At 46.1% G+C, this 23308-nt stretch overlaps 1 protein-coding gene across 2 annotated transcripts in view; it reads right to left on the bottom strand.

Moving 5' to 3' along the window:
* Positions 1-23308, bottom strand: part of ACOT9 (acyl-CoA thioesterase 9) — a 597782-nt gene that overhangs the window by 347322 nt on the left and 227152 nt on the right. For both annotated transcript variants that reach the window (XM_078657838.1, XM_078657840.1), the window contains 3 exons: positions 15459-15532; positions 1710-1777; positions 893-1004 (listed from right to left, as the gene is read on the bottom strand). In XM_078657838.1, the coding sequence (XP_078513964.1) occupies positions 893-1004; positions 1710-1777; positions 15459-15532 (254 nt within the window). The remainder of the gene's footprint in view (positions 1-892; positions 1005-1709; positions 1778-15458; positions 15533-23308) is intronic.

Raw genomic sequence — 23308 nt, 5'->3', positions numbered from 1 at the left:
TTGCGAATGCATTTCGGCAGCTTAACTGCCTTCCTCAGCGCCCAAAGCGTCCCGTGAGTGTAATGACACGCTGCCTGTAGGTCCCTCATTAGTACGCTTGCTGATGCAAGCTGGCTCCGCCCTTCCTCGCACCTGAGAGCAGTCCCGAGTGTATATATATATCTCGTGTGTCATCAAGGGCTTTCGTGCCCGAAACTCGTCACTGTTGGATTTTGTCTAATAAAGAAAAACATCTTGCCGTATGGAAGTGGTCTGTCCTCCTTCTTCGCCGGTTTTTGCAGTGCTGATATATATATATATATATATATATATCTGCCCCCCCAATGCCATGGAAAGAGTTGCTCAATGTATTGTTACCCAAAATATAAAAATAGGTTAAAAAAGAAATACTGCTGGGATGGGGAGAATACCAAGGAGGAATCACCAGATAGACATATGTTCATCTGCAGATGGTTAATGGACTCTAATGTAAGAGATAATGTACTCTGATGCATTTTTCGTAGTCAGTTAACTGGTCAAAACTCGGTAAAGAAATAGTAAAACCAAAAAAACAACCAAACCCTACACCTCTGCATACCCTTACAAGCAACTTGCAGACAGCCAATGCATCCATCAATCAATTAAAACAGACAGGTAGTTTAATGTTGATACAGTGACCTAACACTAGAACTTTACTAGCCTGCAAGGAGAACTTCAGAAGGCTCGTGATAAGTAAGCTACTGAAATTAATCTGACTGAAGAATAAAGGATGGGGGAAACGGGGGGGGGGGGATTACCTCCTTCGTCATGCTGGATTGTAACTTTGGCCAATGATTCCTTAAGGCAATGTGTCACACTGCACAAAAATGTGAAATAAATAACACACAGCACGACTCAAGTATTTACCACTTACTTTTTGTCCAAAGTATCAAGAAACATGTCATGTACAATATTCTTTTCGTCTGCAGCTGGTGCCGTTTTGAGCAATGAGGCAGTGTTGAAGGCAACTCTTCTCTTTCTGTTCACTAAAAAACGATAGGTTTGCGTTAACTTAGCAGATTCACAATAATAATATAATGCATATATTTATTTGTGGACATCAGTTTTAGACAATCCAAAAAATGTACTTGACATGTCATATTAATATAATACATGTAATATATGTCGTATAATTTTACTTAAACTTATTGAATTAGTAGCCATCCTTAAAACACTAAATTTGCCTTTTTCATGAATCAGATAGTTACAAAGACTTTTTCGTCAATGGGAACTAATTGTTGTAATAAAGTACTCAATAAATCTTTATACATGGGAGACAACACAAAGCATCACCTCATCAACTCTCCAGTTTTCATTTAAAACAAAGGTGTGTATTTGAAAAACCTATTATTATGAATGTTTGGTTTATTTGAAGCGGACAACCTGCAAATTTAGTAAATTATTTATTTCTGCCACATGCGCTTGTAAATTTTAATTCGAATTCCTGAGTATTGAAGTTAATTTGATTTCAAACTATTAGCTGTCCTCCAGAGAAATTCAGATGGCAGCATATTCTTTAAGAATGAAAATGAAAGGTAGAGGGGAGTTTGGAGATGTATTGTCTAGGGTCAGGGTGAAATCTTTGCAGGAATCCTCAGGAGATGTTCTTCCGCATACGTTGTAATGAAAAAGGAGGAGATTAGCCATCCTAAAGATCAGTGAGTTAGCACATAAAACAAAAAGTTACATACGTTCTCCTTGATGGAACAGGTTTTCCTCTTCTGGGCCTTCCGGAACCAATGGATTAACAAAGGCTGACCTACAGACAGAAATGTGTTTATTATTGCTCCGAAGAGCAACATTTTTCAAATATTTCAGTGTCTTTCAGTGATACATTTAACACATTTAAACCACCCTGTACATAATACTGACTTTCTTAGTGCTGTGCAAAATGGTGATAAAAATATTCAACCAATTGATCTTAAGACCAAGGGCCAGATGTAGGAACCCTAATACCGGTCAATAACAGCCGAAATTACCGAAGTTACAAGTTGGTTGTAAATAACGAAAACCGTTAAAAAAGCAATTTTGTGCTTTTTTAACAGTGCCATCTGGCAGACAAGTATGCCCTTAGGGCATGTATGTGTGCCACATGTGCACCCATGCACTATTCAGGGGTGCAACAGGGTGTCAATGTGACACCCTGACACCCTTGTAGGTCTTCCCCCTTACCGATTCGGTATTTACCGAATTGGTATTCCCTATTCATTCCGGAGGCCCATAGGAATGAATGGGGAATACCGATTCGGTAAATACCGAATCGGTATTTACCGAATTTTACAGATTCTGTAAAAATTACTGAATTAATACCTACATACCATTTACCCATTCTAAAATACCGAATCGGTAAAATTCGGTATTTTAGAATCGATAAATGGTATTTACCTACATCTGGCCCCAAGTAAGCTATCTTGTTTAATGAAAAGTGTTGCAATATTGTGTATGTCCGATTGTAAATATATGCTCTTCTTCAAAATTTGTTTGCTGGCTGTCTATTTAATATCGCTGACCTCAGGAACATTCTTCTGAGCAGCTATTGAAATGATATGTTTGTTAAATATTTAGTTATTTTTTATTAAAGCTTTCACTGCACATGCTAGTAAAAAAATAAAATCCCAAAATGCGCATGTCCTGTCTATCAAACAGCTTCTACATCTGTACATCTTGGGGGTAGGTGCATAGGTGCGCACACCCACACATGCCTATGTGTACTGACTGCATAGAAGCAAGCTCGCATGAGGTGTTCGCATTTTCAATGGTATATTTGATTTAGCACGTTATTGAAGTTGAATAGCCTAGATATCATGACTTTTTACCCTCTCCAGCAGATTCTGGGGTAGTTCTGTTCACAATAAATATTGAAGGCTTTTGGATATGACCCTAAAGCAGTCATAGTAATGGGGATCAAGTAAATGTTAACAGTATGCAGAACCCAGGACATTTTTAAGGCTCGATCTTGGGAATGTCCTACCATGCGATGATTTGTACAAATTAGTGACGTTTAGAGAGAATAGGGTTGGGCCTAGCAAGCATCCCAGCTATACTCACCTTAATGGACTGAAGTTTGCACTTAATTTGCTTTTATGGTTGATCCTTACTTGGCCCCAGGTTTTTGAGTATAAAGTCATTGTGACTACAATGATAATTTCATCAATTTTCATGGTTTCCAATTTGAACTAAGTTTGTCTTTATTGACTAGATCAAACAAGTACAAGAAAAAGAGGTATGCTGTATAAGGGAGCATCTTTCTTATTTAGGAGAAATTATGGATGATGCAGCGGAACATAAAAACTTGTTTTATAAGTGCTCACAGGTTGAATACTGCAGTATCATAAATTCAGACTTGAATTTCCGCAAACAATATTCAGGAAAACAGTTTGCAGTTTAGCCTGTAGGATCTCTCTTTTATTACATCTTTTTTTAGTATGGGTTTTGACAGTATAGCTGTTAAACAGACCTATTACTAACAGATACATAGAGTGAACTTCGGGTCCGCCCCTTTCAAACATTTTGAACAGCTTTCTTTGAACAGCCTTTTTCCAGACACTGGCTTGAGACTGTCAATCATATCTTGGCTTAGCCTAGTGGAGTATTTATCACTGACCTAATGCTATTGGCTGTTTCAGTGCATTCTTCCACCTCAATTTGAGTGCTTACCCTGAACGGCATGAGGGACTACTTTCCAACCATGGCTGGTTCTCTCTTGTGTGTCTCGTTTTTATTTGCTAGCACTATATGCGTTAGCATATTAAACCCAGAGCTACTGGTTTTGCTAATGCATGTTTTATTAGTTATCACATATCAATGTAAACAAAATACTTAACCTTTTAAATTCTTAACCTTTTGCTTTTTTCAGATACATTTAAGAGTGATAAACGTTAAGTACTGTACACCCCCAAAGGTATCATCATTCTTAGCTTCCAGCTTCACTATGGAGACTTTAGCAGATTGAAGCACTTGTATTTAAACAATAGGATAGAGAGAGAGAGAGGTATTATAATGTAACTTATAGTACTAAATGGAATTTTGCACACCAAGAATTCCACATCGGTCGCTACGCGGGAGAAAATAAAGAGTTTATCTTTCTTTTGAATCCTCAGTCTGGCCGGGATTCCTGGGTCCAACAGCTACTTCCACTATACCATTTTTCTGCTTTAACACACTGCTATTCCTTTAATTGCATCCCCTAAAAGCCGCCCCTTGTTTAGTATTTTTGACATTCTGAGCTTTGCAATATATAGAGCATATATCACACAACACCCGATCATACAGCCAAGTGTGTGTGTATATATATAGCCCCATCACGGAAATGAATATGCTACTTACCAGTATGCATCTGTTCTTGGCATGTAGGGCTGCTGACATTCATATCTGTGCATAGATCGCCGCCTAGTGTTGGGTCCGGATGATTGCACCTTGTTGTCCTGGAAGAGTCTTCGAAGTATCACGAGATAGGTAACTCCTCCCCTGGTCTACAGTGCGCATGGGCATCTTCTCCATCCTCAGATTGTTTTTTGCCATTGTGGCAGAGATGGAGATAATAAAGTAAGAGATGTCCATGCGAAAGATAATGCTGCAGCTGCGACAGGCACCGGGGAGGAGGGCGGGCGATATGAATGTCAGCAGCCCTACATGCCAAGAACAGATGCATACTGGTAAGTAGCATATTCCGTTCGAGGCATGTGGGCTGCTGAATTCATATCTGTGCATAGACTGTATAGCAGTATCTCCTCTAACGGTGGTTACCTGTGCCAGCTGCAGCAGTTTGAAAGAGAGTTTTGAGGAAAGCCTGACCTACAGCAGCTTGCTGCTTTGCTTGTACGTCTACACAGTAGTGTTTTGTGAAAGTGTGTATGGTAGTCCATGTGGCTGCTCTACATATGTCCTCAAGTGGGATATTTACTAGGAAAGCCATGGATGCCCCCATTTTCCTTGTAGAGTGTGCTCTTGGGGGTACGGTTAAAGTGCGTTTTGCCTTTTGATAACAAATTTGAATGCATTTAACTATCCATCTGGCTATTCCTGACTTTGATATGAGATTCCCCTTATGTTGTGGTGAAAAAGCAACAAAGAATTGCTATGTTTTCCTAAATGATTTCGTTCTGTCCACATAATAAAGCAGAGCTCTCTTTACGTCCAGTGTGTGTAGCGCTCTTTCCGCTACTGACTGTGGATTTTGGAAGAACACCGGCATTTCTATTGACTGATTGATATGGAAAGTTGAAACGACTTTTGGCATAAATTTAGGGTTTGTTCTAAGAACTACCTTGTTAGCATGTATTTGCATGAATGCTTCTTGAATTGTTAATGCTTGTAGCTCACTAACTCGCCTGAGTGAGGTAATGGCAATCAAGAAGGCCACCTTCCATGTTAGAAATTGCAATTCGCATGAGTGTAAAGGTTCGAAAGGAGGGCCCATGAGTCTGGTAAGTAGTATATTTAGGTTCCATACTGGGGAAGGTAGGTGCCTTGGAGGAATCACCCTTTTAAGACCCTCCATAAAAGCCTTGATTGCTGGTACTCTAAACAGTGAAAGGTGTTGTCTGTTTTGAAGGTATGCTGCTATAGCAGCAAGGTGTAGTCTTATTGAAGAGTAGGCTAGGTTGCATCTTTGAAGATGCAGTAGGTAACATATAATGTTCTGAGTGGAAGCATCTAATGGGTTGATTTGGTTATTGTTGCAGTAAATAACAAATCTCTTCCATTTAGCTGCATAGCATGCTCTAGTGGTCGGTCGTCTTGCCTCCTTAATGATGTTCATACAGTCTGGAGGCAAGTTAAGGTATCCAAATTCTAAGACTTCAGGAGCCAGATCGCTAGGTTCATCTGATTGGGATCTGGGTGTCTGATTTCTCCATGCTTCTGAGTTAGAAGATGGGGTGCGAGGCGCAGCCTTTGATGAGGAACTACTGAAAGTTCCAAGAACGTCATGTACCACGGCTGTCTCGCCCATGTGGGAGCAACTAGGATTAGTGTGAGTGATTGTTGCCGCAGTTTGCGTGTCACCAGCGGGATCAGTGGTGCTGGGGGAACAGCGTACGCAAATCTGCCTGACCAGTTCATCCATATCGCATTGCCTTTGACAGCGGATGTGGGAATCTGGCGGCAAAGTACCGGCATTTTGAGTTTTGGTTTGTGGCAAACAGGTCTATTTCTGGGTGCCCCCACTGTTCGAAGAATGGCTGGAGAACTTGGGGGTGAATCTCCCATTTGTGAATTTGTTGGCTGTGTCTGCTGAGCAGATCCGCTATTTGATTGTCTTTCCCTGGGAGGAATTCTGCCAGGAGAAAGATGTCTTTTGGAATTGCCCACTTCCATATGCTCTGTGCTAAGTGGGATAGCTGTGGGGAGTGTGTCCCTCCCTGCTTCTGGATATAGTACATGGCTGTCATGTTGTCCGTCCGGATCAACACAGTCTTGCTGTACAGGTATTTTTGGAACGCTTTTAGAGCTAGGAATATTGCCAGCAACTCTAGTTGGTTGATATGCAGTTTCTTTTGTTTGATTGTCCAGAGCCCTTGTACTGTGTATTGAAGTAGATGGGCTCCCCAACCTGTCAGTGATGCGTCCGTTGTTAGTACTAGTTGTGGAACCTGCTCTTGGAACAGTCGCCCCTTGGAAAGGTTTTGTGGGTTCCACCACTGCAGAGAGTTGTAAGCGCGACTGTCTACCAACACTAGGTCTTTTAGTTGTCCTTGAGCTTGGTTCCATTGCCGTACTAGGCATTCTTGTAATGGGCGCATTTGTAGTCGGGCATGGGGGACAATGAATATGCACGACCCCATCATGCCTATGAGCTGCATGAAGACTCGAGCTGGCAAAGAGTGTTGTGGCAGGAATTTGCGAATGAGCATCTGCATGCTGGTTATCCTTGCTGAGTTTGGATAAGCCTTTGCTACTGAGGTGTCTATAGTAGCTCCCAGATATTGTTGTGTGTGGGATGGTTGTAGATGGTTGTAGATGCGATTTTGAGTAGTTTATCGAAAAGCCTAGGCTGTGTAGCAGCCTGAAAGCAAGCAAGGTCGGGCTAGTCTTGATATGGAGAGGGAGTGTATTCCACAGTTTGCCGGTGGTGACATCCCCCCCATGAAACTTTCTAAGTACGAGGGACCCTCAGCAGATTCGAGGTTGATGAGCGTAAGGATCTATTGGGGGTGTAGGCACCAAGAGCTTCCTTCAAGAACTTAGGTCCAATGTTGCGCATGGCCTTATAGGCGATGCAGAGGGCCTTGAATCTGATTCAACTTCTTACAGGTAGCCAATGGACCTGTCGCAACACCTTTGAGATCGATTTGTACTTAGGGGTGCCTGATAGAATCCTGGCAGCTGAGTTCTGCACCAGCTGTATTTGTTGAGGACCTTATTTTGTGCATTCATGAAGAAACCGTTGCAATAGTCAAGTTTTGACATTACTAAAGTACTGACGAGGGTTTTTCCAGCCATAAATTGAAGGAATGGAAAGAGTTTTTTTATCATCCTCAGTATGTAAAAGGACGATGATACAACAGTGTTGACATAAGGTGCAAAGGACAACTTGTAGTCAAATGTGACACCCACATTTCTGACCTTTGATACAGGGGATGGAGGTAGTCCCAGTTTGGTAGGCCACCAAATGGGGGGACCAACCCGGGGAGAGATTGCTAAAAATTATCACCTCTGTTTTTTCCTAGTTTAATTTTAGGCAATTGTTAGCCATCCACGTGCTGATGGCCACCATTCCATCCTGAAAATTGGCCGAGACTGCTCCTCATTATGTACTGCAAGCAACAATTGTGTGTCATCAGCGTAAGATATGAGACCTATCCCGCGTGCTTTGATGACTCTGGCCAAGTCCGACACATAGATGTTAAATAATGTCGGACTCAGAGATGATCCTTGTGGCACACCACACGGGAGGGTAAATGATGGGGAGTTGAAAGTGCCAAGACTCACTAGTTGGGTGCGGTTAGAATGAAAAGAGGCTAAGAGGGCTTTAGCCCTGTGCCTGATACCGATGGTTGAAACACGGTCGATCAAAGTGGCATGGTCGACCATGTCAAATGCTGCTGATAGATCCAGCAGCACCAGGACAGCGACACCACCTTGGTCTAGTATCGTCCTGATTCCTTCTGATGCTTTAATGAGGGCTATCTCGGTTCCGTGGCCCTTACGAAAGCCAAATTGCGTATCATCCAGTAAATTATTCTTTTCAATATATTGAGCCATTGAGTCATGATTCTTTCGAAGATTTTTGCTGGGAATGGAAGGCTTGTGATGGGCCTATAGTTTTTTTGTATCTGTAGGGTCAAGATTGTGCTTTTTAAGCAGAGGCTTGATAATGGCCTTTTTCCATATGGACGGATAGTTGCCTGTTCTGAACATAGCATTGCAAATATTTGAAAGGTTGGGGGCTATTAGATCGGGGATTAGTTTCAAAACTTAAGGTGGACAGGGGTCAGTGGAGAATCCCGATTTAATGAGGGAGATTAGGTCTGTAATCTGTCGCTCTCCAATGTCTAGCGATGTCCCTTTTGCAAGTATGAGACCCACCGCCACCAGCAGTCTAGTGTATCTGCTGCCACCCCAATTGTCCATTAGTCCCAATTTCACAATTTTTGGGTTCAGGTACCACCAGCCGCCCCACCAACAGGGATAAGGTATCACAAACAGTACACCAAACCCTTCATATAAATGGATATTCCCATATAGGGTGAAAACATTTGCCCATTTGTTGTTTTCCTGGTCGCTGTATCTGACCCGCGCTCCATCACGGTCATACTTAACTTGTGACTTTCTCCTAGTCTCGCATGACCAGATTGCTGCAAATGGCACTTTGGGCTTTTTGGTGCTATTTTCAATTAAATAATTAAACTGCATATCACAGGTTCTACTGATTGGATTTTTGACGTTTTGGTCTTGATTTATTTATTACATTTTGCTACGTTTTCCTACATTGATGTGGGATTTATCTTGTGTTGTGTTTTCCCCTTATTACTGTTTGAACTGCTGCATAAATATTTTACACATTTGCTCCAAGCTAAGCTCGACTGCTAGAGCCAAGCTACCAGAGGGATTAGCACATGTTAATTTCATGTTTTCTTGTGCCTCACCTTGAAAAGAAATGTGGTTGCTACTTGAGTAGGATTTCACACCCCTCATTCAATAACCCACTTTATCTCAGATTATATATTGATATTGGTTAATCAGAGTGTCTCCAATAGGTGCTCAGACTTCTACTATTTGGGTTGGTTCCTGTCAGATCACTCCCCGCTTTGTGTGCAATATTCATGGCGAGATTTAAGGCTAGGGTCTCCATGTGGAAATTGACAGCTAACCGCCAATGCAAGACTCTGCCAGCTTTTGCCAGCTCGGGGTGACATCCAGGAGACGACCACAACATCCAGCAGCCCCCACTGAAGTCCACGCCCTGCTTGCGTCCGTAAGCGTGGAGCGGTCTCATGGTACGGGCCGCGCCAGGGGCAAGGGCAGGCCCGTCCACGCCTAACAGAGCCTGGAAGAGGCTGGTCTGGGCCACGCCACTAACAACGAGGTCCTGGTACTTACTAATATACCACTATGAAAAAAAGAAAGACCAAACAAGTGGAAGCAGGAGGGGAAAATATCACACCACTTGATCCCTTTCTAGTAAGGGCTGCTAATGTACTGTCTAATGAGATTGAACTGACAGAACATAGACTGTCCCTGGAAGAACTTAATAATAGAGTCATCATTAACGACTGACCCCCGAGCAACCTAACCACTGACCCCCTGGGACATGTTTTGCCAGATCCTCCTCCAGGGGGTTTAAATAATAGTGCAGTGCTGTCTCACCAAAGGAACCATCAGTCAAAAAGAAGAGAGGAGGGACTAGACAACAGCACTTCATAAAACTGAGGCATTTGAAAGCGATGTCTACTGTAACTAACCAGGTTTACACTCAGGGCCCCTCAAATGAAAATGCCCAGGAAATACACACACAGTTAGAACAGAATATATTAAATGCGATCCAGCCTCTAATAATACACATAAAAGCCTTAGAGCAGCGACTAGTGACACTAATCGAGAAGGGAGAGTCACTACATAATTCTGGGCCTGCCAATACTTGCACTGAGGCACCATGGGCTTTAAACCCCACCTTAAAACCATCTGGCCCAAACCTGGATGAATTACCCACAACAAACATGCGTACAACCAGTGGGCCAGAACAGGGATTTGTTGTCATCTGAAGAAAGATATACATTGATGGAGGGGTAAGATCATATAAATAACCAGTCAATACCCACTCCTTCCAACACCCAGAGTAGCTGGACACCCAAAGTAATGCAAGGAACTAAAGCACAACTTGGGAGCGGAGAAACAAGTGTTTAGTCAAGAGACTGGGAGATGAGGGGTAATAATGCATGAGGGGATGGGGAGATAAACAGTTTGCAGACCCTTTCTCTTCCACTGGAAGCTAGTCCGTTGATGCTCATTTTAGTAAATGCTCTGGAATTCAGGAAATCCCAATACAAAACTACAGAGCAACTCATGGGGAAAGTATTACACTGGTTGATTACGTTTGGCAGAATGGGCACATTTATACACAGGCACATTATTATAGTATGGAGAATCCCTTGGGTTGGACCATCGCTGAAATCTATATCAGGGGACTGCATTGTGATAAATTTTTAGCACTCAAGAATTGGTGAGGGACTTGTTAGAATGCTTACCTATTGCACCTTCGATGGGAACGTAGATATACGCCTTACTGTTAGTATTATTTTACAAACCGCATGTGGTTTGTAGGATTGAGCCTGGTGCAAGAGACAACTTGACATGTGCCCAGAGGGAGACAATATCTCAGAGAGGGCCTAATGGGATAATTACCAGAAATAGGTGTGCCCCATTAGAGAGCTTAGAGGAATGCAACTGACTTCAGGAGACGGTCAACGCTAGAGTCAATGATAGTAAACATAGTGAGACTGAGAAGGGAAACGATGGACTGTAGGAAATTAGGTTAATCTCATGGAATATAGCAGGTTTCAGTCATAAGAGGGCTGTAACAGAGTGGCAAAACAAAATAAATAAATATGATATGATATTATCTGGTTCCAAGAAACTTGGGAGACAGGACCAATATCGATGGATGGTTTTAGAACTTATCAAACCCCAGCGGTTCCAGCTAGAGCAGGCAAGCAAAAGGCGGGATAGTGACTTTTGTGGTGAATATTATCAGCATCAGAACGTTAAAGTTCTTCAATGAATCAGTATATTTACATTATTTAATATTCAAAGGAGAGGAATATTGGAATCTGTTATTAATTAATTTTAGAACAATAGATGTTATTTTATGTAATTTGTAGAGCGCATGGCTGCCCCAGCACCGGGGCTTCCCAGCGCAAGTTTCAGGGACATATTTGCGGAAAAGTGATAGGACTGGGTAAACTATGTCGGAAAGCGCCAGGTCTTCACAGCCTTTCTGAAGGCCCAATGGTTCTGAATGTTCCTGATGGTCACAGGGAGCCCGTTCCACAGGGCCGATGTCATCGCACGGAACAAGCGCCCTCCAGCTCTTGCTCTTCTGACTCAGGGAAAACACACCAGGTGAAGGTTGCAAAGCGCAACTCACGGCGTGGGACATACAAAGATAGAAAATTAGAAAGGATCGGGGACGCTTGAGAGGTGAGGATTCTGTGAGCAATTCACAGAGTCTTGAAGTGGATTCTCTTGTCCACCGGGAGCCAGTGCAATCTGAGAATTAGTTTTGACACCGAGCAAGCTTTAGGGAGTGCGAAAAGAGCCTGCACTGCAGCATTTTGAACCCTCTGTAATCGTTGGATTCCAGATTTGTTAGCGCCCAGATACAAAGAGTTACAATATCCGGTCTCGACAGTGTAGAGGACTTGATAATGATCTGGCAGGGTTGTGGGTCGAAGAACCCTAGCAGTGGCTTCAGTCCTCGTAAGAGACCAAAGCAGACACCTGCAACAGCTTTTGTCTGCCCTTAGAGCACTGTCGACCCAGACCCCAAGATTTTTTAAGACCCACCAAGCGAGGTGGGCCACCACTGCTCACCCCAAAAGTGAGTATCTCTTTCTAGAAGAAGAATTTCAGCCACCAAGTCATCATAAAATTTGGCAAGATTATGGTCAGAGTTCTTAGAGAAGTAGATCACAAGCGCAGTGTCATCAGCATTGGATACTAAAGACAGCCCTCTGTCTCTTGCTACCACCACCAGGATTTGTACATAGATATTAAAAAGCGCTGGGCTCCGCGCCGATCCTTGGGGCACTCCATGACGTACTGCGTACTCTTTAGATCGATAACCTGGAAAGATCTTCCAGCAAGAAATGACGACAACCAGGCCAAAGCATTACCTCCGATACCCATCTCCTGTAAGTGCCGCAGCAGGATCCCATGTGATACTGTATCAAACGCAGGGCTTAGGTCGAGTAGGATCAGGGCGAAGGTGTTTCCCTCGTCAAGCTAGTCCCGCAGATGTTCCGTAACTGCCAGCAAAGCGGATTCAGTGCTATGGTGTGGTCTAAAACCATTCTGGGAAGAATCCAGAATTTCATTGACTCCACGTATTTGCTCAGAATGAAGTTTACATAAGATTCAGCAGCTTTAGCCAAGAAGGCGAGCAGGGAAATAGAATTCAAGTTTTCTGGCTTAGATATATTAGAAGAGGGTTTTTTCAGCAGCGGAATGACTGTAGCGTGCGTCCATGGGGCAGGTACCGTCGCTGTAGACAATGACAGGTTAATCAGCTCACTGTAGAATGGTAAACGTATTTCTGAAATTTCGGAAACTGGTCAGGTTTCAGTGGATCGCTGGTGAGCCAGATTTGATTTTGCTGCTAAGCGTGCGTACCGCCGCCTGAGACAGTAAAGGGAAGAAAAGTAGTGAGAGGTCTGTGGGGCATGTTTGTGCCTTACGACTTGCAAAACCCTTCATTGCGGGGAAGTTTTTGTAGCAATCTCTACCTTATTAATGAAATAGTTAGCTAGATCATTGCACTAAGAATTCGAGGTGATGGTAGGTTCGGCCACCGTGGTGGTGGGTTTAGGCAAATCTTTAAGAAGGAATAAGATGCTTTTCACAGGGTTACTGCTACTTTTAATTTTGAAAGCAAAATAATCCACCCCGGACTTCTGTATTAACTTGTGGTAAGCTTTAATTGACGCCTGATATTGAATTTTTAGGTTTGGATTGTAGGAGCGTCTCCATGCACGCTCCAACACCTTGCAGTTTATTTTTAGCAAGGGTCACAGACTTGTTAAATAATGGACTAGTGAGAATTCTTTTACTGTGGGTAAGTATGCTGGTAATGCAGCTGTCAAGAGCCGGCATGAGCCACACAGGGAAAAAGGCTGTTAGTTGTTTCTATATTAGGAGGCAACTGGGGCCTCTGCGTTAGAAGAAAGTCACAGAAGGGGTCTGCATCTAGTTTATGGCATGGGTGTTTCAGTATGGGATCGAACATGCTGTGGTGGGCCTCTACCTTGTAGCCACATAGAAGTTAAGAAGTGGCCCAATCAGGACGTAGGGAAAGGGTGATGAACCTTCATCAAGGGTACATTTGAGAATACACAGTCTAAAAGATGCCCAGCTAAGTGCGTAGAACTCAGGACACATAGTACCAGCTGGCAGGCCGCAAAATCTGCTAAGAGATCAGCGATCTCATTGTTATGGCGGTCTTTTAAGTGGTGGTTAAGATCCCCCACAATGTTCAAATTGGCAGACTTGATAGCCGGTGTGGTGACTAGATTCACCAAAGCTTCCCTGAATGCTTTAGAGGGACCACAATCGACGCTAGATTAGCAGTCCAGATAGTGTGAAATTGCAATGGAGTATGATTTTAAAGAGGGCATTTTCACAATATTATACTGCTTCATAGTTTAACCATGAGGCTCAGATACAGATTCCGGCGTAAACCAGGTCTCTGTTAAAAACAGGAGATTAAATGCTTGAATTAATCTCAGCTTCTGGCAATTACTCGGGCTGTATTCCAGACCTTATTTGGAGGTTCAACATGGACTGCTTCCATGAGGAGCAGGGTCAATACTGATCTGCATAAGGCAGCCCCCTGTGAAATAGCATGGTGGGTGAAAACACATAGACTGGAAGCGACCAACAGCAATTGCCAGTGGCTCAGATTAATTCACGCATTCCATTCATCACTGTATTGCTGTACTTTTTTCATGGCAATAACTGTTTGCTAGCCGGGACACTATTCTAGGAACTGAATACCCTTTTTATTAGGCTCATATGGGCAAGCCCCCACCCAAGGATGAAATGGTTACACCTCGAGAGAGTACGGTGAATCATATGATAAAACCAAAAAGCAATTCAAGAAAAATAATAATGACCGTCTAGGCAAGAAAGATGTACTGAAAACACATAGATTAAAATTGGACTTAGACAAGTATCATGTAGTCATATTTTGCAGAATTTCTTAGTGTCAAAAGTGGTAAACTGTGCCAATGAGAAAGATAAAAAGCCCAAACTTTTATCAAAAACAGAGAGAGCAACAGGCATACAAATTGCAGTGTTCATTTGTTCACTTGTCAACATAGTTAAAATTCCACCCTCAGCATTTACATATATACAGTATACCTATATGTCTACAGGTTTTTGACACAGACATTAGGTCAAGGGTCATCATCTGTATGAGGACGGGTTATCTGAGCAAAGAAAGCATCTATGACACTTAAAGACTCCAGATAAGGGTAACCAATATGAATAAAAACAAGGCCAATAACATGGTAAAACTAAAAAAAAAACTAACAGTGGATATTGCCACATGAAGGAGGGGGGAGTACACTCCAAATATAAAATTCACTTTGCTAAAACAATTAATGAGTAAGGAAATAATGCTGGGCAGCTAGGAGACAGCGGCCTGAAGAATACACAGGGTGTCAGAAGAGACCGTACCAAAGGATCCAGAATATCAATTCCAAAACAAGAGAGAATAAAACACCCAAAGCGTGCACTGGCACGGTTCGGTGCCACGCCCAAGTGGATCATACTGGCCAAAAGGTGCAAAGCCATACACTGGAGACAAACAAAAGACCCAGTTCTGTTTTTGAGCTATAGTGTAAAGACTTCCAAGAATGGTCATTGATTAAGGATATTCGAATGTCCTTGGTATGTACGGATGCTACACTGAGGAACTAGAAAGCTGGAGAGCAATGTGTGATGTATTAGAGGCTGAAAATAAACATGTGCACTCTGACTAAACATATTATAATTTCTTAATGCTTGGCCACGTGATAACAATATACCATGATTTGATTCTTCCCCTAATATGTTGGCCTTCCTTTTAATGTATGCACCCCTCCCCTAACAGGCCTTTATTTCTAAAGCTTCACTATTATTTTGGGAAGAAATAAACTTGTGAAAAATTATACGTTTTCTGAAAGACTAGAATTATGGACAATTTTAAATTCTTAGTATTAATTCAGAACATGTAAACGTACCTCGTATTTTCTGGGTCCCTGGCCACCATAACAAAAGTTGCATCTAATATAGGACTGTAGACACCGTCAAGGAGCTAAAATACAAATAAGGCATAAAGTTATACTGTTCACTTTAATCTTTGTCTGCTGCGAATGCAGCACTGTCACCCTGCATCTCTGTCTATGGCTCCTATTCATAATTTCCTCATGAGCGACAGGTAGTTTGTTCTCTATTTAGAAGCTGATGGGGAAAATAGGACATTGACATTCTGTAAAATACCCCTTATAGTATGCTTTGTATGTGTAATCTCCATAAAATCAATAAAGGCTTCTTTTTAAAAAAGGCATAAAGTTATCTTTGTGGTAGCTCCAATGTTGCTCACAAATAGCTTCTTTTATTACGAACCTGAAGGTACTGTGTCACATAGTATTGAGACCAGAAACAAATTCTAAAAGCTGCTTAATTCAGAGCTTTGCGGAGGAGGTACTACATATGTATCATTGCCTTACAGCAGCCACTCCCTTCAACACATACCGCCCCCCACCCGTTCTATCTCCTGGAATGTTGCCTATTCAAGTGTTATGTTATGTTATACTACATTTATAGCGAGCACGGGTACTCAAGAGTGTCCCGGAGCGAAATGCTAGTAAAAGGAGATGGAGGAAAAACACAACAAGAGATAGTTGAAAAGGAGGGTTTTAAGCTGTTTTTAAACACTCTAGTGTCTTGAATGTTACGCAGTTGCATCGGCAGGGCATTCCAGGCTACAGTAGCCTTAAAAGAAAGGGAGCCGCCTCCCATCCGGGTGATCCGGAAAGGGGGGATAACTGTCAGACGGTGAGCAGCGGAGCATAACTGCCTTTGTGGAACGTAGGAGAAACGTCTCCTAAGATAGATTGGGCCAGTGCCATGCAGCGCTCCATGTGCCAAAGTGAGAGCTTTGAACTGAACCCGGTGGGCCACAGGGAGCCAGTGGAGGTCCCGGATATGTAGCTTCATGCTTGATCTACCTGGGATTCCAAGCAGTACCCTAGCTGCCGCATTCTGAATAGTTTGCAGTCTTCTAAGATGGTAACCGGGCAGGCCAATGTATAAGGCATTGCATAGTCGATACGCGATAGAATGAGAGCACGGGTCACCATTTCCTTAGGTGGTCGGGTCAACAGGGGAAAAAACGTCCTAAGAGATTTCAGCGTGCCAAAGCACACTCCCGCCAGTTTATTAATCTGCATAGAAAATCTGAGGTCTTCGCTAAACCAAACCCCCAGGTTCTTAGCAGGGTTGCCGACAGAATTAGGGAGGGTGTAATCAGTAGGCCAGATAGTTTCCCTAAAATGCAGGGGAAAGGATCCATACAGGAGATCCTCGGACTTGTCTTCGTTGCACTTCAACTGCGCCAGTGCAAGTCATTTAAAAACAGCAGAGAGACATTCTTTCGCTTTAGCCGGGCCCAGATCATTTTTCTTCCCTGTGAAGAGGAGCTGGGTATCGTCCGCGTAGGAAATTATCTTTTCTCCCAGCTCCTCAGCTAAATAAATCAGGGGGGTGACATAGATGTTAAAGAACAGGGGGCTCAAAGTGGACCCCTGCGGCACTCCCGTAGTCACCTGTCTGGGGGCTGAAAAGAACGGGGGCTGCCACACCGGTTGAGTCCTATCCTCTAAAAAGAATTTAAGCCAATCCCAGGACTGGACAGAGATCCCAATACTTGATAGGCGAGCAAGCAGGAGATGATGGGGCACCATGTCAAAGGCGGCTGAGAGGTCCAACAGAATTAGAGCCGGTCTGCCGCCTGCATCAAGGCATTCCCCCGTTGCCTCAGATATTTCAACTAAGGCCGTCTCCGTACTATAGGATGCCCTGAATCCAGATTGAGCTGGGTGGAGAGCGCCAGATGCCTCTACGAAGACAGAAAGTTGGTTAAAAACTTCTTTCTCGAATACCTTTGCCACAGCCGGCAGAAGGGAAATAGGTCTGTAGGTAGCAAGAGTGTTGTGATTGAGGGAAGGTTTTTTCAAGAGCGGTAACAGTTTAGCCTGTTTCCAATCTAGAGGGACAGTCGCAGTGTGAAGGGAAAAATTGATGATGGTATTCACCTCAGGGTTAACCACCTCCGCTGCCTCGGCAAGAAGTCTAGTGTGACACTGGTCCGACGGTGAGCCTGATTTAAGTGATTTAAGAATGGAAAGCGTATCAGGGAGGGCAATAGATGAAAACCCGGTCAGGAGGGAGGCTGGTGGGGGTAAACGGACTGACAGACTTATCTTGCCCGAGCGAGTTGGAACCCAGACTGTCCTGAATGGCCTGTATTTTCTCAATAAAAAAACTTGATAGCTTCTCACACCATTCCGTGGAGACAGTAAGTACAGTGCGTTCGGCTTTGGGCATTAAGTAACTCTGGACAATAGCGAACATTTCCTTAAAGTTATTTTTAGAATTGGCAATGCATTCCATGTAAAAGTAGCTTGTAGCCTCCCTGATAGCAGCGTAATAGACCCGCTTGTCCTTCCTTAGCGCAATTTTGGCCAGAGGGCAGTAGGCCAGTCCCCAGCTGTGTTCCAGTGATTTGCAGGACTGTTTCAGTTCCCTGAGCCTACTGGAATACCATGGTTTTTAAGGGGCCCTTCTTGCTCGTCTGTTCCGATGAGGCGGAGTAAGAGATTCAATTGCTTGAGAAATCCAGTTGTTAAAACTCTCCCACGTACTAGGCAGATTTATAGAGGGAGTGGGACATATGTCCAACAGAACCTTGCAAAGAGCGACTGAATCAATTTTTGGCAAGGGTCTCCCTTGAGGAGGTTCCTGAGATAAGGGAGAAGACGCCACCGACCAAGAGAACTGTAACAAAAAGTGATCAGAACTGGACACTTGTAGAGGTTCCGTGATAGATAATGGAAAGTTAGAGTAAGATGTGCCCACCGCAGTGAGACGGAGAGTTCATCCATTGGGTAAGTTGTGCCATATCCAGCGAGTCATAGAATTCTCTGGTATCGCTGGCCTCTAAACAGTCTAAATGGATATTAAAATCTCCGAGAAGCAGAAAGCTCGAAAAACGGAGGGCCCTAGGAACAATCACCTCATCCAGGGATTTCCAGAAGGCTCCGGGTGGGCCCAGCGGTCTGTACACCAGTGTGCCACCTAATGTTAAGTGTGGGGATATGACAATGTGGAAGTAGAGAGCCTCTTCATCACCAATGCTCATAGTGTCTTCACGGGTGAGCATCTGCGTGTCCCGAAACACTACAGCAATTCCACCCTCTCTAGCTCCTTTACGATCTGCTCTCACTATGTTATAGCCCCCAGGAATAGCCAGCGCAATAACTGGAGAGGAAAAATCAGACAGCCAAGTTTCAGTCACAACTAAAATATCGAGCTGCTCATCTGAGAGGAGCTCAAATATATCTGGGGCATGTTTAACAAATGAGCGGGCGTTAATTAGTGCTGCATGTATATGTTTGCCTTTCCGGGTATTTGTGGGAGGACCTGCAGGAGGGATACAGTCTCTCAACACGGGGCAGAAACTAAACTTGCAGTTCTCACACCTCCTCCGATTATCAAGGGTCGGCCAGTGTCCCTCACAGTTAGCGTGTGAGAAATTTAAAGCTAGCAGGTCTACTCGGCTATAAACTAAACGGCCATGCAGCACCTTGGAGGAAGCACGGGCAGCGTTGCTGGCGCTGGCCCCTTCCGGGCCGCTGGCTGGCGCAGACGGGTTTGCTTTAGGCGCTCCAGCGGCGCGTCCGCTGCGCGACCACGCAGCACGCATAATTTATGCAGAATGTGCACCCAAAGACTAGAGCACGCCCTCGACAAAATGGCGGCCTAGTCTACACAGAATCCCCGTGATGCGTGAAGAGTGGGGGTAAGTGATTGTTTTAAATACAATTTTTAAAAAAACATGTCTAGCAGCAGTCAGAAGTATAATAGCAGTCAGCAGAATGAATAATTCTTAAAACCAAATAGCAGAAAAGTGGTTGAGTTTTTAAAGCACGAAGCAGCACACTATCACAGTTAAAATATTAAAAGTAGCAGATAGAGTGGGGCGTGGCCAAGATGGCGGCGGAGTAAGACGTGGGTCTCCGTCTCTCCGGCGCCGCCACTTACTCAGCTTTGTTATCGAGCCCTGTAAGTGCCCATTAGTTCAATCGGCTGTACTCCCCGGGGGCCCGGGACTGCCCTGTCCCCGACGGAGCCTGTCTTTCGCGGCGGTGAGGCGGAGCTTTGAGCCCAGCGGACAGCGGCCTCGGGACCTCTGCGCGGCAGGGGCCTGTGTTCACCAGCGGCACGGATGCCAGGGGCGGCCGCTTAAGCCCTGCGCCCGACACCAGATCTGCAGCGGTCGTTCCCCTTGTTGAGGCGGAGGAGCCCGGAGAGCGGACTCGCCGCGGGAGGTGAGGTCCGGCCCCGGGAATTCGGGATGTCGAGGAGGAGGCGGGGCAGTCGCCATTGCCGGGGCCTGGTGAGGCCTAGCCACGCAGCAGTAAAGGACGCGGGCGGCTGGGTTGGCGGCCTGTGCCCTGGCCCCTAGGTGTCGGGAGGAGCTGCTGACGATCCCGCAGAGGCAGCGGGGACCAGGAGACCGGTGTGGCGGTCGGAGCGAGCCTCGGTTGCTGTAGACATGGAGAGGCCCCCCAGCCATGCAACACAGCCCGTGGCCTGCATGCCCATCGCGGCGCGCTGAGAGGTACGGAGGCCCAGGGACCAGGAACCGGGAACCGGGATCCCTCCTATATGAACTGACCGCGTAAGTGGGGGAGGCACTGGCGGCTGAAGACGAGGACTGAGCTCTACGCCGCCCAAGCTAGTGAGGCTTCCTGTAGCCCTATATCCAGAGAGGGACGGGCGACCACGCGGCCTGTCGGTGGGAGGCCGGCGACAGGGGCCAGGAGAGCGCGGTGACAGAGAGGCCAGAAACCATTGTCGCATCGGTGGGGAGGACCTGACGCACACCAGTGGTGGGGGGGGTGTCTCATCGGCAGCAGGGCCCAACAGCGGTGGGGGAGCGATACCTACGACGAGGGTTCTGGCGCCTGGACCTGGCCCCTGGATTGGCCCCCTCCCCCGCAACGAGTGCCTAAGGCCCAGCGGGGCCTCTGAGTGATGAGGAGAGCCGAGCGGGCCCCCCAGTACTGGCCCTCCTGAGAGTCCAACGTCGACCCCCGGACAAGCGAGCGAGCGGCATTGGATTGCCGGTATCAGGCAGAGGCCTTTGGTGGCCGGCAACATCTCCTGAAGGACCCTCTTCCAGACGGCCCATGTGGTGGCTGGCAGCAACACGCCTCAGGTGAGGAGCTCGGTGGAGTCCTCGGAAGGAGCGGGTCGGATCGGTCCGTGGGTCGACGGACAGTGTTGAATCCGGCCGGTGGCGGAGAGGGGAGGCCTGCTGCCACATTCGTAGAGAGGCTCCTCCGTGGTCGGCGCAGGGGACCGGGGCAAGATGGCGGCGAGTAGGAATAGGAAGGACAAGCCGCTGAAAGACGCCTCGGCGACCCCAGGGGGATCCACCGGGTCCAAAACTGCAGAGAGGTCGCCGCGACCGGGAGACGATGACGCACCGGCCACCAAGGCCTTCATGATGGAACTGTTCACTTCCATCAAAGAAGACATCTCTGACCTCCGCTCCTAGCTGACCTCAGATCTTCGGGAGGTGCAACGCGATGTCGACGAGATCGGCGAGAGGGTGGCCACGCAAGAAGTACACGACGTGGACGCAGCGGGCGACATCAATCGCCTCCAGCAGGATGTGATTAAGCTTACTGAACAAAACTTGGACCTCCAGGCCCAGGCTGAGGACCTGGAGAACAGATCCCGCAGAAATAACATTCGCATCAGGGCGGTGCCTTGGAAGGGTGAGGGACCCGATCTACGAGAATATGTGGAGGCCCTTTTCAGACACGTGCTGAACGAAGACGACCTCATGGACATAAAAATGGACAGAGTACACCGGGTGGGTCTCCCGAGAGGTCCGAAAGCGGCACCTCCTGACATCCTGGTGTGCGTACACGACTTCCAGCTGAAAGAGCGTATCCTGCGGAAGGCTCGCACTATCAATCCCCTTTAATTCAGAGAACACCATCCCCTGCTCTTCCAGGACTTGGCGGCCTCCACTTTGATCAAACGCAGTGAATTCAAACCAGTGACTACATACCTGAAGGAGCAGAATATCCCCTATTCTTGGGGCCACCCCTTAAGACTAATATTCAGATTCGGCGCACAACTGGTCCAGGCCCGCTCTCTTGCGTCGACCATAGATCTTCTGGGCCTGTCGGATCCCACTGCCCAGCGGGGCAAGACAGCTTCCCCTGACAGAGAGCGTAATCAGCCGGTGGGGTGGCAACGCATCGGTAAGCAGGAGAATGTGACGGAACCTGATGTTTCAGCGAGCCGCCTTGAACGAGGAGCAGCGGTCGCCTCGGTGGCACTGGTGACGGAGGCGCCTGGGGACTCCTGAGGGACTAACTCAGCCACGGCACTTCTGGGCCTTTATGATGGCGCCGGAGAGAGCGATCCTTGAGATTCATTGGTACTCTCCACGTGTCCTCGGCGAGTGTTGGACTCTGTACTAGAGCCCGTCGGATGGACGAGATGGAACCATGTCCCCCCAGTCACTGGGTCATACTGTTTCTGTTGCCATTTTTCTCTTTCTGTTGGTTTCGGGGTTCTCTTGTTTGGGGAGGGAGGGGGGTTCTGGGAGGGGGTGGGGGGGCGGGGGGGCAGGGGGGAATCAAGGTGGCGGCTTTCTACTGTTAGGATTTTGGTTTGGTTTAGCTCTGAGGTGCCTGGCTGTCGCAGTGTACCTTTTTATGGGTCGGCTGGACCTGGCGGCCGCGTCTTCTTCATAACCCCTGCGCGGCGCAGCGTTTTCCCACTACTATTATGGCTCCTGTCACGTTACCCACTTGGAATATTAAAGGCCTCAACTCCCCGCAGAAACGCCTCAAGGTCTGGAAATATATTGTAGATCACCAAGCATTAGTCTGTGGAATAATCTGGAGGTCATGTGGCTTCTATGAACTACTTTGTACATGAATCAGTCCAAGGACAAGCCGACCCTTTAAGCAAGCGACCTCGGAGCAGCTTTTCTTCCCCGGCCTGGTTTTGGCCATGATCAAGCGCCTAGAGGTGTTTGCTAGTATCTAGGTAACTTTTGGGCGGATAGCAGTTAGCTACCTTCCCCAGTATTACTCTGGTTGTTGTTCTCATTGTTTAGGTCGAGCGTAGCGAAGGGACCTCTAGTATACTTTAGTATACTTTGTAAATGGGACAGGGGAGGTGCACGCGCTTTCCGTCTCGGATCTCGGATTTGACCTCGTGAGCGCGCATGCGTGCGAGCGCGACTCTGCCATGCGCTTTGGAAAACGAAACCTAAGAGCCGCGCGACGTGAGCTGTCTACGGTAGAAGCTCATGCGCGCGGCTCTTAGGTTTCGTTTTGACTTTTTATCTGACCACTTAAAGCCCTGCTGTCTGTGCTTCTGTTCAGCGCCTTGACCCTACGCGACATGTATATGGCCAAAGACAATGTGGTCACGCCAGAAAGAGAGGAACCGCGCGAGCTACGGAGGCAGCCTGCCGTGCCTCTCTACACCGGGCGTTTTCAATACTGGTGAGAGCTGATGGCGGCTGGGCATGGGTGGGTAGCCGACAAGAATGCATGCATACAGGCTGCCATAATCTTAAATTATCCATGCTACGCGAAATCAATAGAGTAGAGAGCGACTTTTCACGACATTCAGCACCCGACACACTCAGTCCTCATTTAAGACGGCCTGTGCTACGCGAAACCAGAGAGTTGTGAGAGACTTTTAACTACATTCTGCGCCTGTCACACTTAATCCTCATTGCCGTTTTTGCAAGCACATGTTCACACAT

Source organism: Lissotriton helveticus, chromosome 8 (assembly GCF_964261635.1).
Source record: "Lissotriton helveticus chromosome 8, aLisHel1.1, whole genome shotgun sequence".
Taxonomy (NCBI): domain Eukaryota; kingdom Metazoa; phylum Chordata; class Amphibia; order Caudata; family Salamandridae; genus Lissotriton; species Lissotriton helveticus.
The sequence above is the reverse complement of the archived record's forward strand: the minus strand, read 5'-3'. Positions and strand labels throughout refer to the sequence as shown.